Source organism: Pimephales promelas, chromosome 18 (genome assembly GCF_988280905.1).
Source record: "Pimephales promelas chromosome 18, fPimPro1.hap1.1, whole genome shotgun sequence".
NCBI classification, from domain to species: domain Eukaryota; kingdom Metazoa; phylum Chordata; class Actinopteri; order Cypriniformes; family Leuciscidae; genus Pimephales; species Pimephales promelas.
In genome coordinates this window covers 25,233,951-25,246,966 of record NC_142786.1, presented here as the reverse complement: position 1 = coordinate 25,246,966, position 13,016 = coordinate 25,233,951, and the positions used below count along the sequence as shown (strand labels likewise).

Genomic DNA, 13,016 nt, shown 5'->3' with positions numbered 1-13,016 from the left:
AGACTGGTGAACCCTCCTAACATGCGATTTGGTACTTGCTTCTAAACCTGTCTTTTATGCTGACACACACTTTCAACTTCATTTCATTCTGTATCTTGCATGGACTGCAGAGACTAATGTCTATTCACTTCTTAGTCTGCACTGACAGAAAACAATGCAGCTGAACTTCAAACTTAACCAAACAGAGCACACAATGTTCTACCACACTATGAATAATGAATTATAGCATGACTCCCCTGAAAACATCCTGTTAAATCAGGGAACAAACATTTCATATTTTAACCTCCATAACAAAGCATAGCAGAGCATATGTTCTTTCAAATAAGCAAATTATTTATTTAGGACAATTTTTTCCTCATTCTAACATTTGATAATGAATCATGACACAACAATTCAACATCAAAAGCTGCATTATTTTACTTTCATATCCTAGTTCAGTAATTTAAAAACAAAATGATACATAATAATGTAATGCATTTATCTTTATATAAGGACTACAGCTTCATCAAGGGACTTGTTAAAGTCTTATTCGATATGTAGGAATTTTATTTTGTCTAATATATATATATAGATATGTAATATAATATATAGATATGTGTGTGTGTGTGTGTGTGTGTGTGTGTGTTAGATTGCCATTCCAAACTCTCAAGTCTTATCAAATTCTACATAATTGAAATGACAACCATGACAAGACAAAATAACATTTCTACACAACGATTAAGACATTAATAAGTCCCTTGATGAATATGGGGTCCTTATGGAGAACACAGGGTTAAGGATTTTCAGGTTTTACAAAATTTTGGGGACATTTGGTTCCTAAAACATTTCAAAACCTAACACAAGCACATGCAGGTGAGCATCAAAAGCACCTCTGAGCTCATCATCACATTCCCGTCCTCGAGTGCTCTAACAGAGGTCTACCTGTTCCTCTGGCGATCATTTCAAATGAGAGTAGTTCATGAGCTCTAGCCTCCACTAGCAACTTGTTTTCTAATACTCTAATCAGCTCTTTCAAATACCATTAAAGACACAATAACTTACAGCATTACCCAATCTAAAGCTTCAAACAGAATATTTTAATGAAATGTGTTCGAATTTTCAGCTTTTAAGTGGCTGGCGTCTCAATGAAAGCTAAGCTATTACTGAAAAATGCTTTTTCTTGGACCCACAGCAGGTAAGGATTTATATAGAATTGAATCTGGCAAGTAGCAATTATTGATGATGAGCATTCCAAACGAACACAAATTAGCTCTTTCACAATCAATTCGGTGAAAGCATGAAAGGATCCAGTAAGGTACTTTTCTCTCACATAAAGTGGATCCAAAAAAACATCAAAGTGGAGTTCATTGCTTACATGCACTGCACCAAATGCTGCCTGTTTTGGAGTTCAGGAAGAGGCATATGACAAAGTCTGATTTAATGGGATTGGTCCGAGACCTGCTTTTTCATAAAAGCTGGCTACGGAGCCACCCGTATATCAAGAGGAAGCACAGCTCTGGAGTTAAACAAATAAATAAGAGCAATTAAACAAAGTGGCCACCACTCCTCGCCTGCCACTAAGTCCCATTCACCCCCACTGCATGAATGCATCTTCTTCTGCCGTAGTCCAAATACCTATATTGGGTTTTTCCCAAAAGATTACCTTTGAGGTAATTTAAAGCCAATTAAAGAACAATAACTCCATAATGTTTAAACTTATTCTACGAGAAAAAGTCAACGCAATATACAGAGCTCAGTGTAAATGAGTACATCCCCTTTGAAAAGTAACATTTAATGAACACAGAAATTTCCAAAATGTAGACAAGACCAAGTTTTATATTGAATTGAAAATAAGGTTATTGATACAACTTGGAGAACAATAATTTTCACTCAAATTAGGTGATGCAAAAATGAGTACATCCCACTGAAAGTGTCTGCAAAGCTAAATGTTATACTACAAATGTCTCATTTAACAAGAATTCAACCACAGGTGAGTCTAATTATTAATTAAGCAGACAGTTGACTATAAAAGTGTGTTACTTCCCGTTGCATGCTGTGGCATCACATGGAAGAGAATGTCACCGGAGAAAGAAAATAGTCTATATACACCAGAAAGGTGAAAACTACAAGAAGATCAGCAAAGCTTTACTTATCTGTCAGAATACTGTAGCAAAAGTGGTACAAAAATGTAAAAAGATCTCACAGGACCATCTTCTAATGAGAAGGGTTGAAGAAAATCGACATGCAAGTTCACTGCAGTTATCTAAAGAAGTAGAAAGCTAAACTGGGGTGACTATTTCCTGTGACACAATACGGCGTACACTGCTGAGGAATGGCATCCATGGGCACCATCCACGAAACACACCTCTCCGAAAGGCCAGGCACAAAAACAGCATGCCCAGAGTTTGCCAGGGCCCATGCTGACAAAAATAAAGAGAAGACTACTGGGACTCTGTACTCTGGAATGATTAGACCAAGATAAATGTTTCTGGAACTGATGGCTTCAAAACTGCATGGCGTCGCAAAGGTGAGGAATACAATGAAAAATGCACGGTGCCTATAGTGAAACATGGTGGTGGTAGTCTCCTTATGTGGGGTTGCATGAGTGCTGCTAGAGCTGAATTTCATTGATGGCATCATTAATTCACAGATGTACTGCTCAATACTGAAAGAGAAGATGCTATCACTCTGTGCCCTTGATCGTCGTGCACTTGACAATGATCCTAAACATGATACATCTAAGGTCACTGTTGGATTTCTGAAGAAGAACAGGGTGAAAGTGATTCAGAGGCCAAGACAAGTATGTCTCCTTATCTGAACCCAATCGAACACCTATGGGGAATTCTGAAAAGACAAGTTGAGCATCACTCTTCATCCAGTCTCTAAAATAGGTCATTCTTAAAGAATGGAAAAAGATAGAAAATGTCACCAACTTGTTCATTCCATGCCAAGAAGATTTGGTGCTGTCATTAAAAATCACGGAGGCCATACAAAGTACAAGATGTAGTCTACTTGTTGTGAGGTTTAATCATTTTTGCATAACCCTAATTGACCTATGGTGAAGCCAGGCCCTCAAACGCAATGAGCCAATGACAGTGTGCAGCTAACCCAATACACTTGGACATTCTCTGCTTCCACGTCCATTGAAATGCATTGCAGCAGTTAGTCAGTTTTCATTTTTTTTTTCTTGCCATTTTAAGTTTAAAATGGTCATACGGTGTGCATGGTGTATGCAACTCCAACAGGTTCCCGAGAGGCTGGGTGACTGTGTGTACTTTATTTTATTATTATTAATTTTTTTTTTATCCTTTCCCAAGCAACATCTCAATCGAGATAAGGGTCTCCTCTGGATTAAGTTTAGGTGATAAAGTTATGTGGTATCATTAGACCACAACACCAACTAAACGTGGATAAATTAAATAAGGATGTCTACATCTGTTTTAAGTTAAGTGAACAACATATTTGAACGTTATCTTTAAAATCTAATGTAACGCTAGGCTAACGTTAGCCTAACATTAGAAAACATTAACGTTAGCTTCTATCTGCGTTGTAGCCAACATGTCACTTAGTTTCATTAACGTATCTGTAAATAACCGAGATAATAAATGTGAACAAATGTTGTGCTGAATGATTCATGTAAATATTGCAGCACCAAACGGTGATGCAACGATATGCGGTTTATCACGTTTACACTGTAACCCAGTAAATTTTTGCCTGCAGCTGAAGCTTTTCATCGACCTTCTCAACAGCAAAATGATTAATATAACCCTCCAATGCATAGCTAAGGCCCGTTAGGTGACTTGGAGATGATATATAATCTTTCTGTCTCCAAAAATCACCAATTTCTTCCTGTGAATGTTGACTGTTTGTCCGAGTGAATGGAGGGGGCGTGGCTTAGCCATAGGTCAGTTTGAGTTAAAATGAAACATTTAGTCTATATTTGTAAGTTATATTATTAACCTTACTTTCATGTTATTAGTTAACCAGATGTCAAATTAAACTTAGTCTTGTCAACATTTTGGAAAAAAAAAAAAAAATGTTTACATTGAGATATTGTTTAAAATGTTGGCTGGCAGACATCACGTTGTTGAGCTGGCAAAGTTCCTGTGAAACCCTCCACCTTCCCCAGCTCCACCTGAATAGATTTGCTAAGGGTATTTTAATATATGTTATTTGCAGCAGCAGCAACATTTCTTACATGTTCACAGCAGCGTGTCTGTGTATGTATTAGCACAAGCAAGTCTCTTTACTTTTTATTTAAGTACAGAACATTTAAGCTAAATTAATTTTTATAATATATTACAGAATTTTATTATCGGGCATTCATCTGATATTGACAATAAACTTGAAAATAATTAAGTTCAGTTCATCATGCAGCAGTAATTCATCAAACGATAATCAAAGAATATGTTTGTCAGTTGTGACTAAGAACTAGCTCAAGTAGATTTTCATATATTTTAGGGTCATGATGTTTAAGGAGTCCACAAAATAAAACTAAAGGGAAAGTTCACTCAAAAATAAAAATGTCATACAGGTTTGGAACAACATGAAGTAGCCTAAATTAAAACAAAAGTTCAATTTTGGGGTGAACAATCCCTTTAAAAGTAGCAGTCCATGAGCTTCATGCAGGTGATAGTAATTGGGAAGACCTGTGTAAGCTGATGGGACTAAGCCAAAGCTCAGTTTCTGTCTCATATAGAGTGTAAATGTTTTAGCTCAATCCACCTTCCAGAGATCCGGCTTCCTGCAGAGTTTAGTTTCACTTTTAAACAAACAACTGAACCAGTTATAATGTTCTTTCAGCTCATTCGAAAATTGCAAGCAGGTGTGTTGGAAATAAATTCTGCCGGAAAGTAGATCATCGCTGTTGGATAAGCTTAAATTATATGGTGGCCGAATACTTTGGAGGAGAAAACAACAACAGGGAAACTGGTGTGTCCTTAATCTGACCTCTAACAACATATCCATACATACATTATATACCCATCAGCCCCATGACAGAATAATGGAAATAAAAAATGCCCCACTGATGCCTCCACAACAACAGCAGTTGCACAGCAGCAATTATGGTGACAGAAACCGAATCTTCACCAATGCATCAAGGATGTCAGCTGACAGGTTCCTGCATTTCCAGGGATAATATCTCTAATACCATTTAAGGAATACAAATCTAGTACAATACAGTGTTATTGCTAACTAAATTATTTGTTATTTGAAAGTTAGCTAAATGTTCAGTGAATTGAAATAAAGCTTAAAGGGTTAGTTCACGCAACAATGAAATTTTGGGTGAACTAACCCTTTAAATAAATATCATAAATAAAATAAGTTGAAATTTTAACATACAGAAAACTTAAACTGAAATAAAAAATAATAATTTGGGGAAAAAAACTAACTATTAAAGGGGTCATATGACGCGATTTCATGTTTCCCTTTTTATTTAGTGTGTTAGCTGTAAGTACAAGTAGATCTGAGATTAATCTACATTAATAATAATACAATTCAATATGTATATCCCACATTCCATAGTGCAGTTAAATGGGCTTATGTGTAGGTTGTAACTCAAAAAAAAAATGTACATCATTTGTACATTTATGATCCAACCATAATGTAATAGAAAGAATGAAAAATTGACGGTCCACCATGGTTGCCTCTATCAGCCTGTAGGCTCAATTGTTTGTGAAGGAGTCGGGTCTAAATTGGTGTGAAAATTCCCAAAATGTGACGTCATGCGTTCTCTTCTACTTGAGCTTACATCCGTACGGCAGCCATTAGTAAGCAGCGGGAATTGCTAGCATTAGTGTTTCAAATCCTTATCGTTTAATAGCCCAGCCCAATGATCTGGTATCAGCTTGTTCATTTGCGTTTTCCGGATCAGATTTGGGCTCGGATTGATAAAATAGAACTGATTAACACCTGTCAAAATTGCTTTGGGAGATGATGTTCCAAATATGGTAATGGGCGTACAAGCTTAAGGTTTTTCGGCCAACCTTAATAACCTTGATCACTGGCCAATCATATCACACTGCACTTTTATGTTTAATGATGAGCTTTGAAAAATCAAGCGTTTCAGAAAGTGCATAGAGACACGTACATTTTTTTACCTAAAACCGCATATACAAATTGCATTAAACTAAATATACAAAATAATGTTCTTTTTAGAACCATCATATAACCCCTTTAATAAATACTACAATAATATATTAATTATACTAAAATTACACTGGCACAGTACCATTTCAAATCAAGAAGAAGAAGCATGGGAGACAAGTAAAACCAAGTGAGTATAAAAGCATAAAACTCAGTTTTATGATAGCACACTGCTTGATGAACAAACATCAGCTAACAGCCCTGACAACAGTAGAAGACTAGAGTCAACATGTGATATTTACCATGAATGCTTCCAGAGACCTTTACGGTCATATTCTTTACACAATACATTCAAATCCACCCACTACAACAAGCAAACAGCTTCAGATCCAAATTAATAATTGGATGGATAAAACAGCACTTATTTAAATCAGCTCTCAAACCAAATAATCTCCAGAGTGATTACATTTTAACTGAGAACCGATTCAACAGAAATTAGGAGGGATAATATGGTATTCTGTGTGATAAGTGCAAAGACTCTTTCAAACTAGAGATCTAAGATATCAGATTGGCGGTAAAACGTAGCAATGACTCACTGGACCGATTTCAGAGTGAAAAAAAGAAATAATGGAATGGAAGGGTCAGCCAATGTGATCTCTTTTGAGAGCAAAGGAACAAAAAAGCATGTCATTTACTCAGTTAGCACATGGGAATGGTCAAATTTCATTTGCAGTAGACTACTCAAATGATCTTGAATAATCTCAGCGCAAGAAATTCATCCAGCTACAGAGCAAAAAGAAATCTTAAAATAACTTATATGAAATGTCTACTGTCTTCTCAGTAAAAATATGCATGAACATTGTCACATTGTCACTATGTTAAATGATTGGCTTGTTTTCTTCAAAGCTCAAATGTAAAGGCAAGGTTTAAAAAAAAAAAACATATGGCCAACTATGATTTAACTATTTTACATGTTAATATATTTATATTTATAATGTGTATTTTTTTTTTTTTTTTGGTTCGCATTATGGACCTAGAATGTAGTTATGTAACTCCCAATGGAGGGACAGAAAGCTCTCAGATTTCACCAAAATGTCTTCATTTTTTGTTCTTACTTTCGTTTACAACTTAAGTTTCACTAACCTTAAAAAAAAACAAAAAAACATGGCAGCACTGCTCAAACGCATTGGTTTATTCTGTGGCATTATGATCTAGCACAGCAACACAGACTTTCCCACAACATCCTATTGGAATATTCTCAATATCCTTTTGATTTCTACAAAACAGGGAGTTCAGCTGACACTAATAATACACTGTCAGGGTAAACCGTCCATGCTGAACAAGGTTAACATTCATAGAACACCATGGAAACATGAGGCTATGCGAGAAGCTGTCCTTGAATCTTGAAATGTAAAAAAAAAAATAAAAAAAAAGATAAGAAAAAAATATTTGAAAGTGTCCTTGTACACATCGTTTCCCACACACATTGTATTAACTAAAAAAAGAGGTGACATAAAAAGGGTAAGTAAATTCAAATTCACAGAGCTCTGCAATGTTTTCTATAAAACTAGTTTCGTTTCATCAGGAAAATTGCTATCTGAGAAGGCTGATGGATGTAGGCAAGCTTTTCAAAATGCTAGTTTTCGAATGGAAAACAGGCCAAGGCCCCAAAGACACTCCCCTCGAGGATATCTGCTCCACTCAATCCCTTAAGCCTCAATCCTTTTATTTTCTTCTTATTTTCAGAGTATACAAGGGAGAAATTCAGACTCACGGCAGTGATAAAGTCAAAAGCGCTGAATCAATTTGACGACTTCAGTGTTCAGAACATTAGATACAGACCTGAAATGAATTTTTTTGTTCCAGTCCGTGTGCTTTAAACAAGTTTCGGGCCACTTAAATAAATCCGAAGTTCACGCACACAGTTCAAACTGTTAGCAAAGTTACTTCTCTTAACAATTCCAAGAGATTAGATCTGGCATTTTCACACATAGAATAATAAAACGGCCTGTATTTACCGTGTCCGTAAATTTGTTGGACTGGGTTGCCCATCGTAGACTGAAAGGATGTCAAAGTCCTCCTCTAAGGCAAAGCCTTGAAATACCAACTGTATCCGGTTGTGTTCCTGTGCCACAATCACCCATGTGCAGTTGGCGTAGTTAGGATATCCATACGGGTATCCGGGGCTTTCTATTGTCCCATTTGGACTGTGTAGTGTGTGACTGCAGTTTTGAGCTGTGAAAGAGAAAAAGAGAAGAAAATATTATAACATGTCAAAAAGTAAATACAAGGCTTTAAAGAACCCCTGTTACATGAAATGCAAGTTATGATCTTGTCTGTCTACTTTGTGGTTTTAATATGGTTGAAGAGAAATGACCAAATTATAACAAGTCAACACCATTGCATTGGTGCAGTGGATTGAGTACTTTTACTCCATAAGACTGCAGTGTACCATCTAAAAATACCAGCTGGGCTCTGTGCAAGTAGGGCTGGCGGTATATCGATATATATATATATAAAATCGATATATATATATATAAAAAAGATAAGGCAATACCGTTTATCATACATTACGATAGAGTTAGCTGCTGCAGTGAAAGTACATAACCCAAATAATCCTAAACATAAGGCATTTTTTTTTTTTATATTAAGGGTTTAAAATAACTCGTAAGATATAGGCCTTGTTAAAACGAAGGCCTTCACGGCTTCCCTGTCAGATGCTCTTACACTGACAGATACATACTAGTGCTGACAGATGGGCTAATTACTTTGCATTTAAGATGAGGCGTTTTCCTCAGCGCATAACTTACATTTTACAGGCATATTCTCCAACTGTAAACGTTAGAAAGACATGCAAATATTTCCATTTTGCTATCAGGAGTGGTCGAGCCTTTAAGCAAGCGAGTCTCTGCGCAAACATGTGAACAAGCGCTGCTGCGCACCAAAGAGACAGAGCTCAAAGAATACACGTGCCATAATTCTGACTAAAATATAGCTACACTTTGGTAAAATATTTGTTACTTTGCATTAAATGTACTATTGTATATGTGGAATTTTAAAACTACAAATAAGTATGTTTATGATAGCAGTAGGCTAAACAGTAAAATTATGTTGTGTTCATAAGTTAACATTTTTGTGTTTATATAGTTTCATTTTTAATGTTATGATTCTAACTTCTGCTTCAAAACACTTTTCCTGTTTAAAGTACTTTTTGTTTTTTGCACATAAAGCATGTCTAACCATCTAGAGTCTGGTTACATTTTATAGCCTATTTGTTTCCACAGCCTTCAACATGAACACTGTTTGTAGGATAACATTGGGCTGCATGTGAAATTACATTGTTAAATAAATAGGCAACAGATTTTTTTTTTTTTTTTTTTTTTAACCAAGTAGAAACGGTATAATATTGATATGGTATATATATATATATATATATATATATATATATATATATATGTCTGAATTGCATTATGCGGTTGACCATATCAATATTATACCTTTTCTACTTGGTTAAAAAAAAAAAAAAAAACAAATCTGTTGCCTATTTATTTAACAATGTAATTTCACATGCAGCCCCTTTGGATAAAAGCATATATTTGGATAAAAGCATATAATCCAGGTTTAAACATTAGCAATACATTATTATCTATTTGATAACTTAGTCATGCCAAAGGCTGAGAGATACATAAAACACTTTTAAATAGGCCATTCTGATTATTAAAAGATGAGTTTTAAGGGATGTAATTATTGACTGCAAGGGGGACTTTAAGGTACCACTGCATTCAAAGGACAAATCCATTTTTAAAACTGCATGCTGTTATTAGTCTAAACGATCCTGAAAATGAAATTGTATATTTTGGAACAAAAAAATGTCAACAGGAAAATGTCAACATGTATTTCTTATTAGTAAGTTGGCGTAGGACATTTGCAAACAATGATTTTGTGATTTACAACCTTCAGAAATTACGAATATGTTCATTTGCCAGTTTGCTCTGTGCTTTAGAAGGATTCATTTACATTAATTAATGTGTTGTTTGATCTGACAGGTCATTTAATCATTGGCTAGTAGGCTACAATAAAATGCTTCCATATTAAACTCCTTATAATGTCCATGTAATTATGTAAGCGTTTACTCAAGGTGCATATAATGAGACCAGCTAAAATGACTAATATTTATCTGTTTTTACCCTGCATGTAAAGTCCTAGAGCAATAATATTCAATTTCAAGAGCCAATTAAATTAGCATTTGGTCTAGTACATGGATACTGTTAGCTGCCCTTGCTATTGCCACAGCTTTATCAGTGGTCAATAAGAAGTTTCCACAGAAATTCTAAGAAGGAGGAAAGAGTAGAAATGATACCACCCTTGGTTATTAATTAGACTAATTTTAATAACTCCATATCGCCTGCAGCTCAGGCTGCACTCCTCAGCATTAATTGCATTTCTCTTTTGCATACTTGTCAGCGACATCTTATAAAATATTGCACTCAATCTGAAATTTTAATAACTGTGTGTGGCTCCATCCATCAGTGAAAAGCCTGGCCTAAATTACTAGTTCTGGACAGGTCCGTAGCCACACCTTTAATTAATTGTCCCTTCTTGCTTTAATAATCGTTAATGTTCTCCGAATTTCCTTCACTTTTTTTTTTATTTTATTTATTTTTTTATTTTTTTATTCCATCCTCTCCAGGAAACTTGCATATCTGCTACAGTCACACAGAACCCGATGGCATGGTCCAACTACTCCCTGCAGTTAAAATAGAACAAAATAAATAAATAAATAAAATAAATGAATAAAAAATAAAGAATTTAGTCAGACAAACATGTTTACACTAAAAATAAAGGAGTTTATACCTGTGGCTAATTTCATTATCTGCCAAATGACTACAAAGGCCTCCCTCTGAGTTCTACAATTATATATATATATATATATATATATATATATATATATATATATATATATATATATATATATATATAGAATAACTTGCTTGCAAAGAATTTTTTTTTAGGTAAATGTTTGCACATTAAGTGAGAAGTTGCATATGACTGTGATTCTACCACTGTAAGATGTAAGCTTAACTCTTTCCTCACCACTGTCATTTACCTTTCTAGCAAACCATGTTTTCATATGCTAGGGGGCTCTGTCCCAGATTTTCTAAGTAAAGACCCCGATATACTTAAACCAAAATCAAAAAACAAACTGATGGGACGTCATTTCAAACAAAATCAGGTCAAAATGAAATTAATTTTGTGTGACTTCCAGGAGTTCGGAACAACTTGCCAAAGCTGCCAGGTAAGCCCCTTTGAATTACCATTGGTCCATGGCGATTAATGGGCAATAAGTAGATGTGCTCTTAGGCTCCGCCTTCTTTGACATGAAAAGTCGCTTTATAGTAGAAAATGTAGTTGTAATTATAGTTGAAAGACACTGACAATGTTTTCATGTTTAATACTGTAAAGTTGATTGCTTTTAATCAATTTATTGAATAAAGTGGTAGGCAGGGCCGGATTCAGCCAGCCCCACTAGGGGGTGCAGGTAGAATATCAGGGGGGGCAGCAAGTATTTATTTATTTATTTATTTTTTTTTTTTGGGGGGGGGGGATTGTATCATTTCACAATATATATAAAAAAATATATATTGTGAAATGAAAAAATCCTATATCGTCCAGCTCTAATCTATCAGCTCATTTGATCCATTTGATTTTATGTTGGATGCCCTTCCTGACACTACCCTCTGCATTTATCCGGGCTTGGGACCGGCACAAATAGGACACTGTCTTGTGCGCTGTTGAGGCTGCATTTATCTTTCTTTTTTTCTTTCTTTTTTTGTCATCTGTCTGTCTGTCTGTCTTGTCTGTCTGTCTGTCTGTCTGTCCTTTCGTTTTTTATCTCAATCTTTTTTATTTATTTATTTATTTTTTTTTTTTGTTTTAATTTCTTTAGCAGCTTATATCAGTCATTAGCATCAGTCGTCTGCTTTTCTGTGCAAAAGTCCTAACAAATGCGTCCATATTTAGACCTGTTGTTATGGGGTCTCGTGCTCTTTGAGAGATCAAAATTAAGAGCTTCAACCCATGAACTGCTCCTTAAACAAAGATAAAGAACTGATTTGTATCATGACAATAAAGAGGGCTCAAACATTAAGGGCTCAAACATTATTAATTATGAGAGTCTCAGTCTACACATTACATTATCAATGGTGTTTTAGGATGCCAAAAAATTATTATAATAATGTAATAACGATTTAAATATAATTATTCCTATGACGTAAAATCCATATATAGCCTATTATTTAGGCTACTATATGAAAATGTATATTTTAGTCTGCATTACACTATAATATAGGAAAATTAAAATACTTTTGTCCTTATTACTACACTTGCAAGAAATAAACCTTAAACTTGTATTTAGGGGGAAACAAACACCAGCTGATCGCGTGAGCAAAGTGCACACGTTTCTCTAAATACCCAGCACAAACAGAATGCATATTCTTAAAGTCTTGTGCTCTTTTATGAAAACAAAAAGCCATATCATGGTTTCGATTTTAGTTCATTGGCAAAATATAACGCTAGAGACCTTCATGTCAGTTTATACATTTTAAGTCTCATGTTCAGCAAAAGGCGGATTCGAACTCGAGTCCGAGCGCAAAAACTCATTCACGAACGACACGCTCTACCATATACGCCACTGTCGCTGTTCCGTGACGTGCGTGTTTTGTTAAAAATTTACATCGCTACCGGCCTTTGCGAGATTGCGACCAGTAGCTAATTTGAATGAGGGATAGAGAGCAGAGAGCGCTCACTCTGACCATTTTTCTTGAAATATTTTTTAAATTTCGGATCTTTGCATGCCATCACGTTTGGGGGGGCAGTCACGGCATTTGGGGGGGCATTGCCCCTCCTTGCCCATGCCTATATCCGGCCCTGGTGGTAGGCCTACATAAATG

The 13,016-nt window shown here is 35.4% G+C and overlaps 1 protein-coding gene across 5 annotated transcripts in view; it reads right to left on the bottom strand.

Annotated features, from left to right (window-relative positions):
• The window catches only part of csmd2 (CUB and Sushi multiple domains 2), a 410,157-nt gene that overhangs the window by 379,331 nt on the left and 17,810 nt on the right, over positions 1 to 13,016 (bottom strand). For all 5 annotated transcript variants that reach the window (XR_016147450.1, XR_016147451.1, XR_016147449.1 and 2 more), the window contains exon 2: positions 8,085 to 8,301. Coding sequence is in view for 2 of the 5 variants with exons in the window: in XM_089123227.1 (XP_088979353.1) it covers positions 8,085 to 8,301 (217 nt within the window). In the remaining 3 variants the exon portion in view is untranslated. The remainder of the gene's footprint in view (positions 1 to 8,084; positions 8,302 to 13,016) is intronic.